Source organism: Rhinoraja longicauda, chromosome 26 (genome assembly GCF_053455715.1).
Source record: "Rhinoraja longicauda isolate Sanriku21f chromosome 26, sRhiLon1.1, whole genome shotgun sequence".
NCBI classification, from domain to species: domain Eukaryota; kingdom Metazoa; phylum Chordata; class Chondrichthyes; order Rajiformes; family Arhynchobatidae; genus Rhinoraja; species Rhinoraja longicauda.
This window is the reverse complement of record NC_135978.1, coordinates 20816736-20837407: the sequence shown is the minus strand read 5'-3', so window position 1 is coordinate 20837407 and position 20672 is coordinate 20816736. Positions and strand designations below refer to the sequence as shown.

The window sequence follows — 20672 nt, the reverse complement described above, 5'->3', positions numbered from 1 at the left end:
TCTTCTCCCCCCCGCTCTTCTCCCCCCCGCTCTTCTCCCCCCCGCTCTTCTCCCCCCCGCTCTTCTCTCCCCCCCTCCCCGCTCTTCTCCCCCCGCTGCATCTTTCAATCAATCAGTGATTTTACTATACCCCTGAGGGGCTTTCTATTCCAATAACCTCTGATTATCCCGGAGAACAATCCCAATTCCCTCTTTCAGGGCCTATGTCTCAAGGGAGACGAAGAGGATCTGAGCAGCTCAAGGGTGTTTGCTGCCTCTGAGTTTATTTCAGACGTGACACATCAATACCAGAGAGCAACGGTCCTGATTAAGACTTGAGCCATGAACTGGACCACTGCTGGACCAATCGTCTTGGTCTCATTGTACCCTGACAAAACTACTAATGCCCTTGCGCAATCTGGTTGATATGTCACTTCAGATACACCAACGCGGTTAACTCTTAAACTGCTTTCTGAAACAGCCCCTCTGGTTAGTAGGGAATCACCTCAATTTTGCTTTTTTGATGCACAAAACTTTAAGAGAAAAACAATAGTGTTCTTGGTGTCCCAGCGCCATTTAATTGATTTAGAGGTTCTGGTTTGCAAATTTCATGGTCACTTGGAAGTAGTTAATTGATATGGCATGGTGGGGTGCACCCGGGTTATGAAAGTAACTTTGCTGTAGTAAATGTCACCTCAGTGACTGTGCCCGATCACCCTGGCTGCATCATGTCTTTGTGTTTATTGCAGGCTGAGCAGGCCGAGTTCAAGAGGCACAAAGAGTGTGATCAGAGCCCAGGCTCCAGAGCCAAGGGCAGGAAGCAGATGTTCAGGCAGGTTGGGGAAGATTCCAGCAGGGTGGAGATTTGGATCCACACCACCCATCCCCACCTCTCCCAGGGTAATGAATTGAACAGGGACGATGCGACTTCAGAGCAGGATGAAGATCTGGGAAATCTATCTCCGAGTGATGTAAGTACTTTGATAACAGAGATGGGACAGAGATGGGAAACAACAAGTCTGGCTTAGATGCGATCCAGAGCATCAGTAATATCGATGTCTCTTAACTGTCTCCAAAGCGGATTAGCAGCCTTTCAGTTCAAGATCAATTTGGGGCAGGCAATCGATACTAAAAATGAAGTTGATTGGAAAAAGGCCAAAGTCCTTGAGAAATAATGTTTTTTACAGTGTGTATTTAACATGTCTGGAATGAACTGCAAGATTTGAAGTGGTATTCAAAAGGGAACTGGAGAGTGTTGGAAAGGAGGCATAGTGGAGGCTGGTGGAAAGAGTGAGACGGGCTATTACGCAACTAGGCCAATGCAGTTCTCCTGTGCTGCCACCTGCCTGAGATTTTGTCTTGCAAATTATACCTGCAGATGTTTTTAAGAAATAGCAAACCAATATGTATGGTATCCTTAAACTCCATTGATCGGCTATTTATTTTGTTGGCTATGTGGGTAGAGCAGTGCTTCTTAAACTGGTGAATGGTTCACTCAAGGGTGAATGAAACTAGAGGGGTGCTATATATATATATATATACTAGAAGTATATATATATTATATATATTATATTATATATAATGTATATATATAAAATTATACACAAGGGAGAATAAGACGAAAATTACCAAAAACCATACGAAAATTTGGTCGAGGGTGAATTAAATTTTGTGATAAAGACTCAAGGGTGAATGAGTTTAAGACTTGGATTGCCCACTGGTTTTCATATTTGTCCAATATGGCCTATAATTCTTACTCTGTACCACATCCTTTGGTTCACTTTTCATCTCCTTCCTGACTGTCATGTCCCTTGGTGCTCCAAAGAGTTCCTGTACCTCCCCTATTTTGGTAATTGGGTAGCAAGGGGCCTCATGTAGCCCTCAACAGCAAACAAAATTTAGGGTCGTAGAGCTATACAGCATGGAAACAGGTCCTTCGGACGAAGTCATCAAAGTGATCAATTTGTCGAGTCCCATTTACCTGTATTTGACTCGCAGCCCTCTAAACTTTTCTTGTCCGTGTACCTTTTCATTTGTATTTTAAATGTTGTACCACCGAACACCACTACCCCCAACCCCACACACCACTTTCGCTGTCAGCTTGTTCCATATTCCCATCATCCTATGTGTGGAGAAACTTGCTCCCAGAGGTTCCCTTTAAAGTTTTCCCCTCTCACCTTAAACCTGCGCCGTCTAATTTTAGATTCCACTCTCCTACACTGACCATCTACTTTATTACCATTGTATAAAACTCTATTCTTTTAATTCTCACCTCTCAGCTTTGTTTACACCAGCGGAAACTATCCCAGCCTATCCAGTATATCCTTATTACTTGAGGCCTCTAGTCTCAGCAACATCCATGTGAATCTTTTTTGCACCCTCTCCAGCTTAATTATATCATTCTTATTTTATGGTGGGTAGAATTTTAAACTCAATATATTCTTTCCTGTTGTGAGGCTGTTTCATGACTGATTTTATTTTTTTAGAATGTTCAGTGCAGCCTCAGGACAACAAAGTCTAAAGATTGACAAAGTATAAAATGGCACTTTCCCCTTTTCTTCTGAAAGTTTGCATGAGAATGTGGCTGTAGTGTAATGTACCAATTACAACTTTGCACCTCATTGATTAGGAATGATCATTTATTCTGAATGCATCTCACACGTAACAGCAGTCATTCGATTTGGTTTGTTTCCCCTCTGCTGAAGGATTTCCACCTTTCCCACGCCTGTAAGATGTAAGAAAAGCAAACTTCAAACAGGCCAAATATTAAAACCAAATCCCAATAAAAGCAGAGCCCATGTCTGGCATCAATAGACTACTACATGTTGAAGTGTTTTGTACACGTAAATTTCTATTTTATTTTCTCCACTTGTGAGGCTGACATGCCTGCCTCAATCGAAGAATAAGAAACATATGAGACATTTCAATTTCACGTCTGCTCTGCAGAATGTCTGCACTTCTTTGCCCCTTCACCTTCAATCATTCAATTATTTACTAAGTAGTTTAAAAGGTTCAGTTTACATACTGTGCAATTTTTGTGTCGCTATAAGGTTCTATATTCTGTTTGGTGCTGCAATAATGGAAGAACACAAGTATCACAGCACGATTAGGAGTCTGGATTTAAAGCAGGGTAGAGATTGGGGGATGTGGGCTGTGAAAGTGAGCTGGCACTTAAACAAGCAGATTCTCCAGACCGCAGAGATTTAGTTTAAAATGGCTTTTGATGGTGCTGGAATTAATGCTGCCGTAACAAATTTGCAGATTGTTTCGAAATCTTGATTTTTTAAAATTTGGCATTCCCTCCAACTGTTGGTATGTACAACAATAGAGCTACTATCTCACTGCTCCAGACTTTCAGCTTCACTCCTGACCTCCGGGGCTTTGTGTGTAGTTTGCACTATTGTGAGAGGGTAGATGGTCAGAGTCTTTTTCCCCGGGAGGAAATACTAGAAGTTTAAGGTGAGAGGGAGAAAGTTTAAAGGGGATGTGCAAGTCAACGTTTTTTTTACACAGAATGTTGGGTGCCAGTCTTGCACTGCCGTGGAGGTAGTGGAAACAACATTCAGATAGATACATGAATAGGGAATAGAAAGATACGGCCATGTGCAGGCGGGTGGAACTAATTTAGATTATCATCATAGTTGACGCAGACATGGGGAGCCAAAGGGCCTGTTCCTGCACTAATACTGTAGTGCAACTACGTGAATTTTGCCTGATGCTCCTGTTACCTCCAAAGTTGTTTTGTTTGGCCATTTTTAATTGTCCCTCGTGGGTGGGTGGTAGGAGAATTAGCAGGAGTCAATGGGCATGAAACTGAGCAGGCTATGGCACAATAAATGATGGAACGGGATTACTCTGAGAGTTGGCATAGACTCAATGGGCTGAATAGCCTGGCATGTTTCAAAGAATTATGACTACAAGGTCATGCAAGCAGCCAACTGTTATGGACCTCGACAGCAGTGTTGCAGTGTGTGTTTGTCTAAAGAGGACTGGCCTCAATGGATTTATCATCCTTATTTGGGGTTTGTATTTCTGCTTGCTCCAGCCCTGTTTCTGCCCAATGCCTTGCAGTGCCAGAGTTGTTTATTTCTATAAAGGGTGCAACTACTGGGCTGTATGATTGGTCTCAAGTAACATTAATTTTACGCTTCACATATTTTGATGTTTACGCTTCAGATATCAGTTACACGCCATAATGTAGGTAAATTGCCAAAGACGTGCAATGTCAGTAACTGCAGGTTTTGATCTGCAATCTCAATGTCGATGCCAAACCACCGCCACTCTTTGTTAAGTGCCATTCCCTGGGATTAACAATACTTTACGTTCAACACATGTTTTGCATATAAGGCTATACATATCCTGCACGGCTCTTGGTCTGCAGTGGACATCTCAACTATATCGACGTATAGTCGTGCAGTTGGAGGTGAAAAAGAAAATCATTAAATCTGCTGATACAGGAAATCTTAAATAAGAATAGGAAATGCTGGAAAAAAACTCAATGGGTCAGGCAGCATCTATGGCATGAGAAATAGTTAACGTTTCAGCTCGGTAACCCTTAGTCAAGGCTGTTGTTCCAATATTCTGGTGAAGGGTCTCTGACCTGAGATGTTGACTCAGTTTCTCTCTCGATGAGTGCTGAGTGTTTGCAGTATTTTCTGATTTTGTTTCAGTTGGAAGCGATGGTGTTTGCTGATGATTGCAATGTTCAATTCTGATTCCGGGTCTTGACCCAATATGTCGGCAATCTCTTTGATTCCACAGATGGTGCTTGGCCATTAAGTTCCTCCAGAAGTTTATCTTTTAGTTCCACTTGCAGTTCTTCAGCTTTCTCGCATGCAACAAAACGTGGACAACTCAGTCTAGAACTACAAGTAGCATGAAACATTTATATCACTAAAGTACCAGGCATTGACCACTTCCACAAGAGAAAGTCTAACCACAAGCTCTTAACATTCAATGCCATTACCATTGCCAAGCCCCATCATCAATATCTGGGGAGTTGTCATTGATCAAAACTCAATGGGGCCGGAAGCACAAATACCATGGCTACAAAAGCAGATCAGAGCAGGGTATCCTCCAGTGAATAACTCAACTCATGATACCCCAAGTCTTTCTACCATCTATGCGGTACTCGTCACAATTGTGAAGGAAGTCTTTCTACTTATCTGGATGAGTGCAGCACCAACAATTCTCAAGAAGTTTGTCATCATCCAGTTTTCCAGCAGCAACACCCACATCCCATGACCAAACTGCATCCTGAATCCAGATCCTCCATCATGAAGCCACAAAAAACAGTTAATGGTTGACTATTGTGTTCTAGTTACACAGTTATAGAATCAAAGAGCTATACAGGCCCTCTTGCCCATCCTATCCATTCCGACCAATATAACATTCTGGGCTAGTCCCATTTGGCCCATAGCTTTCTAAACCCTTTCCTTATATCTGTCCAACTGCATTTTAAATGGTGAAATTGCCTCCACCTCCATAGTTTCCTCTGGCAGCTCATTCCAAATACGTTCTACCCTCTGCTTGGAAAAAGTTATCCTTAAGGTTCCTTTTCATTCTCTCCCCACTCACCTTACGCCTATGCCTTTAATTTTTAGAAACTCTTCCCTGGGGAAAAGACTCAGAGTTCACTTTTCCATGTCCCTTGTGATCTTGTATACCTCAATAAGGTCACCCCCTCAGCCTCCCATGCTCCAAAGATAGTTCCATCCCATCCAACCTCTCTCCTTAAATGCAATACCACCAGTCCAGGGAACATTCTGGTGAATCTTTTCTGCATCCGTTCTTCTGGCTGGGTGACCAGAGCAGGTCAGTTTGTAAGTACTTGCTCTTGCAGGATGAGAGAGATACTCAAGATGAGAGTGTTCGAATGATTTTTTTGGGCCTTGCGTGTGTTCTTGGAATAATTTGCACCATGTTACATTTATATTTATCGAGCAAAAGCGGTCTTGGCGAGGTTCCGAATAAGCACGCATACTGAAGACTAGCAACTAGTGTCTGAAAGCAAGTAACACAGTCTATTTCTGGACATTGCACAATGCAGCAAACCTGCTGAACTGTGTTACTGTTCAGTCGCTTGGTCATTCAGACCCGCTGCGGTGTGTGAATTGGTCACCTGGACTGCAGAGGCGCTAGTTGGAACGTTCTGTATATCACAGAATGTGCAAGATGTGGGCAGCTAACCTACAGAGGACTCCTCCACTAGCATTGCGCAGCTGATTTGGCAAAGTGCTGTTAGATGTTCAAAAGTCTTTCACAAATGAATCTTTGCTGTCAGTAAATGTATTATCATCGATCAAATGGGCACAGAAGAGTGTCCTTGTCATGCTGCGGTATCAGCTCTACACTTTCCGACTTTCCATTCTTTTGCAGAACTGCCCATAATTGCATCAGCAGGTTGAGCTTGGAGCTCCTTTTTGTTCGTTTCATTGGGATGAGTTGGGCCAAATTGTGGAAAAGAAACAAGGGACTGAAGATGTCTGATTAAGGATGGGACAGACATTGAAAGTTTGGGGGATTCTTCTCCATAACAGGAGGATAAATACTGCTGTCTCCATCATCCTTGTTACTCTCTTTCCCTCAGAACTGATGGTTCACAGAAAAGAGCTTCACATTAATGATGGATCTGTGTGATTTCTCAACAGAATAATACATACCGCAGTGTGAGTTACAAGATAGAATCCAGTTATGATTTCAGTGGATTGGAATGAGAAGGTTTATACAAGGAGCAATAGGTACCTTAAAGGCTCTATGTGTAGTTTGGAGAGAAGAGTAGGAATTGAAGGTGATATGGAAGGGAGAATGAAATGGTGTGCATAATGACATGTAGGCTGGGACCCGGTTGAGCTGTTTGGCAGGGTATCAAAGCAGAGTGACTGATTCACAGGCTGACATCTGGTTAAGGAGTTTTGGGGCGGTATATGTGCAGAGTGACTGATTCACAGGCTGGAATCTGAAGGGCTTCATGGGAATAAACCGAGTGGCAGTTCTGGTTTGGAATCTGGTTGAGTAGTGGAAGGTGGGTGGTTTATATACAGAGCGACTGGGTTGCAGGCTTGCACTTGAGGGAGTTCAGGAGTTGTGTGTGTACATAGAGTGACGATTGTAGCCTGGAATCTTGTTGAGTTTGGAGGGTTGGGTTTCATGTGCAGAGTGACTTAGTTGCAGGCTGGAGTCTGGCTGAGGGGATTAGGAGGGTTATGCACAGGGTGACTGAGTGAGTTATATGCTGGCATTTAATTGAGAACAGCATCTGATGGTTATCTGATCAATGACCGTTTTCTGAACTCTGGAAGATAACTGGCCAGAAATGGGCTGCAGCTTTTGGTTTTAATATATGGCATACTGTTTATGTTTTATGTGGAGATTGCAATCAGTTTTTGGCTCCTTTCCTTGGCAGGAATTGTGGTCAGGGCTGCTGCCGACTATCTTAGGGAGGTCTGTTTTTGTGATATTCACATGGTAGGTTTAACCTATTGAATGGATCCTGCCTCACACTGCTGTGTCCTCTGAATGCCCTCTGACTGGGCATTCTAATGCAGTGCCTGTAGAAGATTTCAGCTGAGTCTCAGTAACCCCTTGCAGTGGTTCCCTAGTCAGCACCATGCCCGAGTGGCCATTCGCGTGTCAGAGTGCTGTTGGAACATGGGCAACATCACATGATCGTGTTGTCACCTGATGTCCATGTGTGCAGCTGTAGAAAACTGAGTCTCTTTATCGCAACAATAGGGGTAATCCACAAAATTGTAGGCTGGTGAGCCTCACATCTCAGGGAGGGAAGCTACTAGATAGTAATCTTAAGGTTAGGATTTACTTGCATTTGGAAGAGAATGGACATTGGGGACAGTTAGCATGGGTTTGTCTGGGCAGTCATGTCTTACTAACTTGATTGAAAATTGTGTGTACACACACAACCAACGTCCCAGCACAAATATATTAGTGAGTTTGCAGACGACGCAAAAATTGGTAGAGTTGTGGGCAATAAAGTAATCTGTCCAATCATACAGCAGGATATAGATCAGTTAGAGAAATGGCAGATGGAGTTTATTCTGCGGAAGTGTGAGATTTTGCACTTTGGGAGGTTGAATTTAAGTGGAAAGTATATAATTAAGGACAGGACTTTTAACAGCAAACATTTACAGGGAGATCTTGGGGTGCAGGTGTGCAGCTCCTTGAAAGTAACCACACAAGTAGACAGAGTGGTAATGAAGGCGTATGGTATGCTTGCCTTCATCACTTGTGACATTGAGCATTAGAGTCAGCAGGTGATGTTGCAGCTTTATAAAACTTTGGTTAGGCATTTGGAGTATTATGTGCAATTCTAGTCACCTCATTACAAGAAGGACATGGAGGCTTTGGAGAGGGTGCAAAAGAGGCTTACCCGAATTAGAGAGTATTACGTAAGAAGTTTGACAAATTTGGATTGTTTTCTCTGCTGTGTCGGAGGCTGCGAGGCATCTGACTGAAGTTTATAAAGTTATGAGAAGCATTAGCATTTAGGGTGAGAGGGGGAAAGTTCAAAGGAAATGTGCAGGACAGGTTTTTTTTTCACAGAGTGGTAAGTGCCTGGAATGTGCGGCCAGGATTGGTGGTGTTGCAGAGCTAAAGTCAGAGAGTAAATCAGTGTGGCCACAGGCTCATTGGTCCAACTCGCCCATGCCGACCAAGATGCCCATCTAGGCTAGTTTCATTTTCCCCATGTTTGAGCCATATCCCTCTAAATCTTTCCAGGCCTTGTACCTGTCTAATCCAGAAGCAGAAACAATGGTGACTTTGAAAAGGCATTTTAAATAGGCACATGAATATGCAGGGAATGGAGGGTTATGCATCATGTGCAGATATATAGTTTAATTTGGCATCATGTTCCTGTGGCTGTACGTGATTCTGAGGCCATCCAGTACCCATACTGGGTGAGGTGGAACTAAGGCACAACTTACTGTATAAGGCATCCAATCAGCTTGCATCATAGTTTGATTCAGCTATAGCCCAAGAACATAAGAGTTTGGAGAGAGTTGCAAGCCAGTTGCCAGTCCATCACAGACTAGCCCCTCCCAATCCCCGCTATTGATTCCATCTACACTCCACACTGCCATGGGAACGCAACCACCTGAATCAAGGACGACTCGCATCTCAGACTTCCCTCCTGTCCCCTAACCCATCAAGCAGGAGATTCAGAAGCTTGAAAGCAAGGTTTTTGGAAACAGGTCCTGCCCTGTTGTTATCAGAGTATTGAATAGACCTCCCATTGGTTTGGGACCCAGTCTCCCAACCTACCTCATTTACAGACCGTGCACTTTTATTATCTGCACTTTCTCTGCAACCATCATAATGCTGCAACACATTCTGCACTCTGGCCATTTTTCTCTTTGCACTACCTGCTGTACTTGTGTACGGCTTCATTGTACTCGAGTATAATGATAGATTATACTCTAGATTTGACCGGATAGCAGGCAAACAACGTTTTTCATTGTATCTCAGTACACATGACAATAATAAACAATACCAACTGAGATCTGTTTGAAAAAGGACCCGACCCGAAACATCACCTATCCTTTTTCTCCAGAGATGCTGTCAGACCCGCTGAGTTACTCCAGTATTCTGTGTCTAACTTAGGCATTAACCAGCATCTGCAGTTCTGCAGACAGGCTGGGTTTCATATTGTCCCACTGCCTGAACTGAAAGTTCTACCTGTTCTCATGTAATAAAAAAAATGCTCTAAGATTTCATGTGATATAATCCTGAGAGCAGACGTTATGGGGTATTTAATTTAGGTTTTCTGAATGATTAATTGTTTTGGTGAAGGAAGTGAAGGCACAGTGAAGGGAACACAGGTTGAAGATTGTTGACAAAAGAGGCAGAGCAGAGGAGAGAATATTTACTGGATGCATCATGATGTGGATCACTGCCTGAATGATCGGTGAAAACTGGTTCAATGATCAATGTCAAAAGGGATTTGGATTAAAAAAACCAGAAGATTTAGAGGAATGGGGAATGAGCAGGGGAGTGGGACTAATTCCGTGGGTCTTTCATAGAAATGGTACCAGCACAATGGGTGGGATGGTCATGTGCTGACAGCATTGATGAATTGTGCTGGCATCTTAAATGAAATATCCTGACTGGTTACATCACGGTCTGGTACAGCAATTCCAGCGCACAGGAATGCATGAGGCTGCAGAGAGTGGCGGATTGAAACCTGCCCCTCATGGGCATAGCCTTTCACACCATTGATAGCATCTACATGAGGTGCCTTCCCAAGAATACTGCATCATTGTCAAGGATCCCCATCATCTGGGCTTTGCCTCTTCTGTCCACTTCCGTAGCCCAGGAGCTACAAAAGCCTGAAGACCCACACCACTAGGATCAGGAACAAGCTATTGTCCTACAACTATCAGGTTCTTGAACCAAACTGCACAAACTTACCTTGGCAACAGAACACGACAGACCACGTCTTGTACTACTGGTTTATCAATGCATTTGTTTTCTAATGGTGTATTGCAACGAAGTCTGATTTATTTATTTTTGCAGTCTTTTTCTTTTCAATGTCTTACAATTTGTGTAATTTATGTGCAGATAATATGCTTGTATGTTTATCTGTCTGCACCTGTGATGCTGTTGCAGGCAAGAATTTCATTGTACCCGTTCCTCGCCCTACTTGTGCACAAACTCAACTTTACTTGTGCACAAACTCAACTTGACTTGTGTTTTTTTAAAATTTATTTTAAAACTATGCTGTGCGGCTGTTCTTCCTGTGATCAACAGATGGGGCTGCACCAACTGATACTGCACTGAGAGCAGTATTGGCAGACAGTATTTTAAGAAGTAATGAGGTTTTTGGTAGGCTGCTGCGTGCTGAGAAGAAACCATCGTACATGTTAAAAATCAGTAGCTGTTTGTATCACTGACTAGTGTAGAGAATTATTTGCTTCAGTTTCTAAGCAAAAAGAAAAAGACTGCTGCATTTTGTTTAGAATGTCCAGTTGCATCTGTTTGAATAAGGGTGGTGAGCTAATTTCCAGATGTCACTTCCACCTCCGTTTCATTCTCCCAGACTTGGCTCACTCTCTGGAACTATTCATGTGCCTTGTTTATTCTTGACTCAGCCATTCCATATTAGTCTTGGCTGCCTTCTTATCTATAAGGGAGGGATGGTGGTACAGCTGGTAGAGCTGCTGCTTCACAGGGCCAGAGACCCAAGTTCAATATTGACCTGGGGTGCTGTCGGTGTGGAGTTTGCATGTTCTCCCTGTGACTCCGGGTTTCCTCTGGGTGCTTTGATTTCCTCTTGCATCCCAAAGACCTGCAGCTTTGTAGTTTTATTAGCCTCTGGAAATTACCCCTAGAATGCAGGGAGTGGATGCGAAAGTATAAGATGTAACTAGTGTGAAACATGGAGAGGTTTAGGTTTATTAGTAATGTGTAACGAGTTATAGTGAAAAACTTTGCTTTGATTGTTGTCCAATCAAATCAGATAACACTGTACATAAATGCAATCAAGTATAATAAGTAGAGCAAAGAGCAAGATACAGAGTGCAGAATATCATTCTCATCATTATAGTGAATCAGTTACAGAGACATGGTCAAATGACCGTAATGAGGTGAATCCGACAACATCCTAGCTTATGGAAGGACCATTTAGAAGCCTGATAATAGAGGGGAAGAAGCTGTTCTTGAGTCTTGTGGTGCACGTTTTCAAGCTACTGTATCTTCTGGCTGACGGAAGTGGGGAGAAGAAGGAATGATTGGGGTGGGTAAAGTATTTGATTATGTTGACTGCTTTTCCAAGGCAGTGGGAAATGTAGATGCAGTCAATGGTGGGGAGTCTGGTGTGTGGTGGATTGGGCTCCGTCCACAATAATACATTTCTTGTGGTCTTGGGCAGAGCTGTTCCCAAACCAAGCTGTGATACAAACCGACAGTATGCTTTCTGTGATGCATCTAGAATTTTGTAAGAATCATTGGAGACACACCAAATTTCCACAGTCTCCTGTGGAGGCAGAGTTGTTTGTGTGCCTTCCTGGCCTTCACTTCAATGTAGTTGGTCCAGGGCAGATCATTGGTAAGATTTACGGCTAGGAATTTGAAGCTCTCAGTTATTTTTACTTCTGTACCTTTGATGCTAATTGAGGCATGTACTCCACCTTGCTTCCTGGAGAAACCCAGCTGACATTTCCAGCCAATGACTTCAAACACAATCATCCAAAACCCACCTGCTCAGTGCAGACCAGGCAGTGACTTACTCCTTCAAGGACCCAGTACTTGCTGAACCACGTTACTTCCTGAAATGCCTCGATTTAAAAAATATTTACCCTCCATTTCAAGCCATTCATGATCACTATCTTCTGCACCTGCTGCCTCCTCTCATCACTGTTATTCCAGTTCTGGACTCGAGCATCCTGCACTTTGCTCTCACAATAAGTGACCTCTGCCCCCTCAGCTATACATTCTGGAATACTCAACCAAAGCTGCCTACTTCTATTCCTGTAACACATTCCAAGAAACTCTCTTCCCTTCATCTATCTTAAAATTTGCTCCACTGATTCAGTGTCAAATAATGTTCCTGTGATGCCTCTCAAGAGATTTTGTTGCATTAAAGATGTTGGAGGTGGGTGAAGTGACTTGGGAAATGTTCACAATGAAAAAAAACTGCAGATGCTGGAAGTTTGAAGTAAAAAAATAAAATACTGGAACACCTCAGCAGGTTGGGTAGTATCTGGAAAGAGAAACAGTTATAAGCCTGAGGGAGGATTTTGACTTGAAATGTTAATTCCTATTCTATTTCCATGAAATCTGCATGATGGCTGGGTGTTTCCAACAACTTCTGTTTTCATTTTGGGAAATGTTCATCCTGTCACCCTGATGCCAAATTCAGGCTCTTTCCTCCACCCATCTCTGGCTAGCCTGTTTGCAATGATTTGGTCGTCCTGTAAGTTTGTTCGCATTGCCATGTGCATTGGGAACACAACTGTTGCACATTGCCATCAGCCTGTAAATTATCTCATGGGTTTGAAACACTGCATTGAGTTCTTCTTGAGCAGTGGCTGCCAAAGCCCCTGCAACTCTTACAAAACCTCTACAGATGCACCATAGAAAGCAAAATGTCGGGTTGCATCACAGCTTGGTTTGGGAACTGCTCTGCCCAAGACCGCAAGAAACAGAAGAGCTGTGGATGTAGCCCAGTCCATCACACAGACCTGACTCCCCACCATTAACTCTATCCGCGCTACATGCTGTCTCCGGAAAGTAGTCAACATAATCAAAGACCTTTCTACCCCTTATTCCTCCTTCTCCTTGGTCCTGTCAGGCACAAGGTAAGAAGTTGAAAGTGCACACTACCAGACTCTCAAACAGCTTCTTCCCTTCATCAGGCTTCTGAAGGTTCTTTCCATGAGGTTAGATTCTCTTTTTACTTGGCTTTGTCTCTGGAGCTATTGTGCTATAATGCTGCAAACTATATTCAGCACTCTGTTTTCCCCTTTGCTCTACCTATTGTAGTCAAGTTTGGCTTGATTGTATCTTAATATAGTATTATCTGACGATTGAATAACATGAAAACAAATATTTTCACTGGACTTCAGTACACGTAACAATAATAAACCTAAAGATACTCCGATTACCAGTCGGAGTAATGTTGCGTCCCAGATGCATCTGTTATCTACGCCCTGATATATGAAAATAATTCAAACTGTGTTCAGCATTATCACCAAGGTGTGCATGTAGTTTGGTGGGCTAGCTGCCATTACCATTTTCAGATGTAACTTGAGAGGTATTGGGGATCCTGCTCAAAGGATAGAGAAATTGGGGGAATTTTACTTATGGATGTTGGGCTGATAGGGAGAGCTGGATTTTTCTGTTTTCCTTGCATCTAACAGCACTTCGCAGTTGGAACGTGAATCTTATTACTTGAACATGTGAAGAAATGGTAGCGTGGAAGAAATTGAAAGCAGAGTAAGATTTGGAGGCCAGTTGTGAGGGGTTCGGCAAGGTGGTGGGGAATCAGCAGGAAGCTTAGGGTTAATTGAGTAATCAGCTGAGCTTGGCGCATATTGTTTGATAAGTGCAAGTTAGGTGCTCGGAACGACGAGAATAGTTGAGCTATTTCTATAATTGTTTATTTTATAATTCATTCGAGAAAAACGTTGCTGTGTGGCTGACATCTTGATAGCTCACTTGCAGTGTTGACCATGATTAATATTGAGCTATGTCCAATTTGATTTGGAAGTGGCACATTAAATAGGAGGGTAGCTGGCATGTAGTTTGCACTGGGTTTATTGAGCTGGTACCGCTACCACAACAGCTGTGTTATTTGGCTGTCGGAGTCAAGCTTAAAGATGAAGCTGTTTTTATTTGGATCTACCCCTGGATGACTAATAGGAGTGCTTTTGGGTCTTGAGATGTCTGTGTAAAGTGATGAGGCATTGTTTTTGACATCAGCAGTTTATTTTCAGTAGAGGTTCTGAATAAGATATAAGAAATAGAAGCAGGAATAGACTATCGACCCCTCATGCTTGCTTCACTATTTAATAGATCATGGCTGACGTATGACATAATTTTCCTGCACTATCCCTGAATTCTCCTTATCTAAAACATTGTCGGCCTTTGTATGGAATATATTCAGCACTCAGCTTTCACAACGGACTTGGGTTGAACATTCCAAAGACTCACAACCTTAATTTGCATCTCTGCCCTGGATGTCTGACTCCTTAAATTGAGATTGAGATTGTTGGTTCTAGATGCTCTAGACAAGGGAAAATCTACTCCTGTCAGGTCCACGATGCATTTTGTGCATTTGCATGAGATCACCACTCATTCCGAACCCGAGAGAGTAGAGTCCTAGTCTGCTTAATCTCCCTCTGTTTAAGGAAGTAACCCAGGAATCAATCTGGTAAAACTTTTCTGCACTCCTTCAATCACAAGCAGTTTGTTCCTTAGTTGGGAGACCAGACCTGTACACAATATTCCAGATGTGGTCTCCATATAATTGGAGCAAGATGTCCCTACACTTATATTTAAATCCCCTTGCAGTAAAAACCAACATAATTGCTTGCTGAATCTGCATGTCAACTTTAAGTGATTCACATATGAGGGCACCCAAGTCTTGCTGAACAAACACACCTTTCATCCTCTCACTATCTAAAAGTGCTCCACCTTACATTTTTCCTATTAATGTAGATAACACATTTTCCACCTTAAATTTCCCTTGCCATGTCTTTGTCATGCATTTAAAATGGCTGTAATCCCTTGAAACGGCTCTGCATCCTCATAGCTCGTGCTTCTACCCAATTTGTTTTCATGATCAAACCTGGATATCCTGCATTATCCCCTTCACTCAAGTCATTGAGATATATTATTACACAATGCTGGAGTAACTCAGCAAGTCAGGCAGCATCTCAGGAGAGAAGGAATGGGTGACGTTTCGAGACCCGAAACGTCACCCATTCCTTCTCTCCTGAGATGCTGCCTGACCTGCTGAGTTACTCCAGCATTTTGTGAATAAATACCTTCGATTTGTACCAGCATCTGCAGTTATTTTCTTACACGAGATATATTATCAGGTGCAGCAAAAACAGGTTTAAACTTGTTTTTGTGGAAGAAGATGCACAAAACCCTCTGGAAAGGAAGAAACACAGATATACAGAGAATGAGAAGTGTAAAATACTGGCAGCAGGGAAAAAAAGAGTATTGGAGGTATTAATGGACTGAAAGACAAGTTTCCCAGGACACAGTGATTGCAGTGCATGGATTTGAAGATAGTTGATGCACTGGTTCTTACCTTACGTACCTACGGACTGAAAGTGCATATGCTGTAATTGAAGTGAGATAGAAGTTTAGCATCTTCCCATCTCCATCCCTTTCTGCATTCTGCAGAGACCGTTCCCTCCACAACCTCCTGATCAACTCGTCCCTTCCCACCCAAACCACCCCGTCCCAGGTACTTTCCCCTGCAACCACAGGAGGGGTCTTACAGTACGGAAGCAGGCCCTTTACCTCCCCCCTCGACTCCGTCCAAGGACCTCGACAGTCTTTTCAGGTGAGGCAGAGGTTCACTTGCCCCACTTCCAACATCATCTACTGTATCCGCTGTTCCAGGTGTGGACTCCTGTATATCGGTGAGACCAAGCGCAGACTCAGCGATCGTTTCGCTGAACACCTCCGCTTGGTCTGCCTAAACCTACCTGATCTCCCGGTTGCTAAACACTTAACTCCCCCTCCCATTTCCACATTGACCTTTCTGTCCAGGGCTTCCACCATTGTCGGAGTGGGACCCAGCGTAAGTTGGAGGAACAGCACCTCATATTTCGTTTGGGCAGCTTACACCCCAGCTTACACCCCAGGATTGAACTCTGGCTTCTGGTGCTGTGAGGCAACGGCTCTGCTTGCTACACTACTGTGCCTCCTTGCGCTTTGTGACATCCTTGCGCAGGAGCCATGCTGAACTTCTCTGTCTTCTTTCAATTGTGGTATTTGTGCTGCCGAAGTGGGTCAACATGGATATATGATAAGGAATTCATGTTTAGCAGATCTGTCAGAATTTTGAGGTTGTAACTCTCAAAATAAGGGCAGGCAAACCAATGGCTGTAATATAATTGGATTTTCAGAAGCCCTTCTGTAAATTGTCACACAGGGTAATTAAACAAAATTAGAGCGGATGGTGGAGGAAAGAACTGCAGAAGTTGGTTAACATCGAAGATAGACGCAAAATGCTGGAGTAACTCAGCAGGGCAGGCAGCATCTCTGGATCCAGAGATGCTGCCTGTCCTGCTGAGTTACTCCAGCATTTTGTATCTATCATTAGACTGGGTGGTATTGGAGTCAGGGATTCTTACAGCACGGAAGCAGGCCCTTTGGCTCCACTTTTCCACGCTTGCCATGTTTTATGGCTGAGTTGGTCTTTTGCATTTGCCCATATTCATCTAAACCATTCCTGATTAAATAATGTTTAAATGTGTTTTCAACATAGTCATTGCACCCGCCTCTAGCTTCTTCTGGCAGCTTGTTCATGTACGCTCCACCCTCTGTGTGAAGAAGTTGCCCCTCGGGTCTCTTTTAAATCTTTCCTCCTCATCTGCAATCAGGTGCCCTATACTTCTGAACTCCTCTACCCTGGGTAAAAGTGTGACTATTTACCTTATCTATGCCTCTCATGGAGTTAACACTGGTATTGATTAAGGATTAGTTATGAGTAAAACTGGTGAACCTTTTGGGCTTTGGAAGGCTGTGACTAATGGGGTGCTGCAACATAATGGATGCCAGGCCACATGTGTGCACAAATGATATCAGTACTTGGGCGAGGGGATCATGCACGACATATCCAAGTCTACAGATGGTCGAAAGGTAGGTGACAGCGTGGGTTGTGGAAAAGCTCAGAGTGGCTTCAGAAAGACAGGTTAGGTGAATATGCAAAGACAATGCAAGTGGAATGTAATGTGGTAAAATGTGAGGATTTCACTCTGGTAAGAGGAAAGTGCTTTTTTTTTTGTTGAATGGTGAGAGTTTGAAGTGGTTCAGAGGGACTTGGGTGTTACAGTACACATCAGTTAAAGTTAATATGCAAGCTGTTGAAGACAAGCAGGGGAATTTATTATGGGGAACAAGGAAATGGCAGACGAGTTGAACCGGTACTTTGGATCTGTCTTCACTAAGGAAGATACAAGCAATCTCCCAGATGTTCTAGTGGCAAGAGATCCTAGGGTGACGGAGGAACTGAAGGAAATCCACATTAGGCAGGAAATGGTGTTGGGTGGACTGATGGGACTGAAGGCTGATAAATCCCCAGGGCCTGATGGTCTGCATCCCAGGGTACTTAAGGAGGTGGCGCTAGAAATTGTGGATGCATTGGTGATCATTTTCCAATGTTCTATAGATTTAGGATCATTTCCTGTGGATTGGAGGGTAGCTAATGTCCCACTTTTTAAGAAAGGAGGGAGAGAGAAAACGGGAAATTATAGACCAGTTAGTCTGACATCAGTGGTGGGGAAGATGCTGGAGTCAATTATAAAAGACGAAATTGCGGAGCATTTGGATAGTAGTAACGGGATTGTTCCAAGTCAGCATGGATTTACGAAGGGGAAATCATGCTTGACTAATCTTCTGGAATTCTTTGAGGATGTAACTAGGAAAATTGACAGGGGAGAGCCGGTGGATGTGGTGTACCTCGACTTTCAGAAAGCCTTCGACAAGGTCCCACATAGGAGATTAGTGGGCAAAATTAGAGCACATGGTATTGGGGGTAGGGTACTGACATGGACAGAAAATTGGTTTATAGGCAGAAAGCAAAGAGTGGGGATAAATGGGTCCCTTTCAGAATGGCAGGCAGTGACTAGTGGGGTACCGCAAGGCTCGGTGCTAGGAGCACAGCTATTTACAATATACATTAATGACTTGGATGAAGGGATTAAAAGTACCATTAGCAAATTTGCAGATGATACAAAGCTGGGTGGTAGTGTGAACTGTGAGGAAGATGCTGAGGTTGCAGGGTGACTTGGACAGGTTGTGTGAGTGGACGGATGCATGGCAGATGCAGTTTAATGTGGATAAGTGTGAGGTTATCCACTTTGCTGGTAAGAATAGGAAGGCAGATTATTATCTGAATGGTGCCAAGTTAGGAAAAGGGGATGTACAACGAGATCTGGGTGTCCTAGTGCATCAGTCACTGAAAAGAAGCATGCAGGTACAGCAGGCAGTGAAGAAAGCCAATGGAATGTTGGCCTTCATAACAAGAGGAGTTGAGTATAGGAGCAAAGAGGTCCTTCTGCAGTTGTACAGGGCCCTAGTGAGACTGCACCTGGAGTACTGTATGCAGTTTTGGTCTCCAAATTTGAGGAAGGATATTCTTGCTATTGAGGGCGTGCAGTGTAGGTTTACAAGGTTAATTCCCGGAATGGCAGGACTGTTATATGTTGAAAGACTGGAGCGACTAGGCTTGTATACACTGGAATTTAGAAGGATGAGAGGGGATCTTATCGAAACATATAAGATTATTAAGGGATTGGACACGTTAGAGGCAGGAAACATGTTCCCAATGTTGGGGGAGTCCAGAACAAGGGGTCACAGTTTAAGAATAAGGGGTAGGCCATATAGAACGGAGATGAGGAAAAGCTTTTTCAGGCAAGAGAGTTGTAAATCTGTGGAATTCTCTGCCTCAGAAGGCAGTGGAGGCCAGTTCTCTGAATGCATTCAAAAGAGAGCTAGATAGAGCTCTTAAGGATAGCGGAATCAGGGGAGAAGGGAGGAACGGGGTACTGATTGAGAATGATCAACCATGATCACATTGAATGGTGGTGCAGGCTCGAAGGATCGAATGGCCTCCTCCTGCACCTATTATCTATTGTCAACATTAAAGATTAGGAAAGCAAATGGTACATTGGCCTTTTGTGCAAGAAACTTGTGCAAATAAATTCAAAGAGTGGAAACAGGCTCTTCAGCTCATTTGTCAATGCCGACTAAGATGCCTATCTTAATGTTAATCCCATTTACATGTGTTTGTCCCTCTAAACCTTTCCTGTCCATGTACCAGTCTAATGTCTTTAAATTGTTGTGATAGTACCTGCATCTGCCATATACCCACCACCCTCCATGTGGAAAGAATTGCCCCCTTTGTTTCCCCAGTTGCCTGAAAGCTAATTTTAGACCCCCTCTTATTCTGGGGAAACAGATTGTGACTCAAATGATTCTCATTTTATAAACTTCTATCAGGCCACCCTTTAGCTTCCTTTATTTCAGTCTATCTATTCTCTCTTTATAACTCTATATCTCTCGATGTAAACCAATGATGATCTTGTCCGTCTCTCCCATGTTTCCTTGCAACCTTATTTGATCCAAAAAAAACAAGCCCGGATTCTGTAGTGTAACGCTGGAGTTGAAATCCCTATCCCTGGAATCTCTCAGAAACCTCACAGTTGCTGCATTTGTACAGGGCACTGGTGAAACTGTATCAGGGTTATGGGTCTGTTTTTCCATCTAATGTAATAATACACTTGCAAGGGAGAGAGTGCAGTGAAGATTAAGTGGGCTGTATTCTGGGATAGTGGGCTTGTCGTAAGAAGAGATCAAGTAGGCTGGACTTCACTAGAGTTTGGAAGGATTAGGTGTGGTTTAATTGAAACAAAATTACTTGTCGACTGCAGAGGTGAATTATTGGCATTCTCTACCCAGTTGACTTCTGAGGATTTAATCTGAGCATTTTCAAGAAAGAGATGGGTGATTTATTAGATATTAAGGGAATTGAGGTATCTGGGATTGATGCAGGAAAGTGGCGCTGAGGTAAACGATCAGCTGTGATCTTATAGACTGGTGGGACAGGGTCAAGATAGTTTCATCTTGCTGCCAACAAGTTGTTAACCAGTTCTCAATTCCAGAAGTGTTCGTAAAAATATAATTTCCCATTTGTTGATCAATGTGGCCTCTACTCAATCTTACTATTTTCTGAATGCTGTGGTTATCATTTCCTCAGTACGTTTGAGCTACAAATGTTAGGCTAACCGATCTGTCCCATGTTTTCTCTCTGCCTTTTTTCTTAAATAATGGGCTTACATTTGCTACCTTCCAATCTGTGGGAAGTGTTTTTGATCTTTTGCAATTGTGGAAAGTGACAGCCAGGCACCCACTTTCTCTGTTGTGACTACCTTGAAATCCATGGGATGCAGCTCATCTGGGATTTATCACCTGTTTGTTCATTAATTTTGTAGTTC

At 43.2% G+C, this 20672-nt stretch overlaps 1 protein-coding gene and 1 non-coding gene across 2 annotated transcripts in view; one reads left to right on the top strand and one right to left on the bottom strand.

The window, feature by feature from the left end:
- The window catches only part of smg6 (SMG6 nonsense mediated mRNA decay factor), a 290967-nt gene that overhangs the window by 26083 nt on the left and 244212 nt on the right, over positions 1-20672 (top strand). Inside the window, exon 8 of the mRNA XM_078422694.1 lies at positions 729-950. Coding sequence (XP_078278820.1) covers positions 729-950 — 222 coding nt within the window. The remainder of the gene's footprint in view (positions 1-728; positions 951-20672) is intronic.
- On the bottom strand, positions 16361-16470 carry LOC144606577 (U6 spliceosomal RNA). The gene has a single exon (XR_013548967.1). It is a non-coding gene; the product is annotated as a U6 spliceosomal RNA (small nuclear RNA).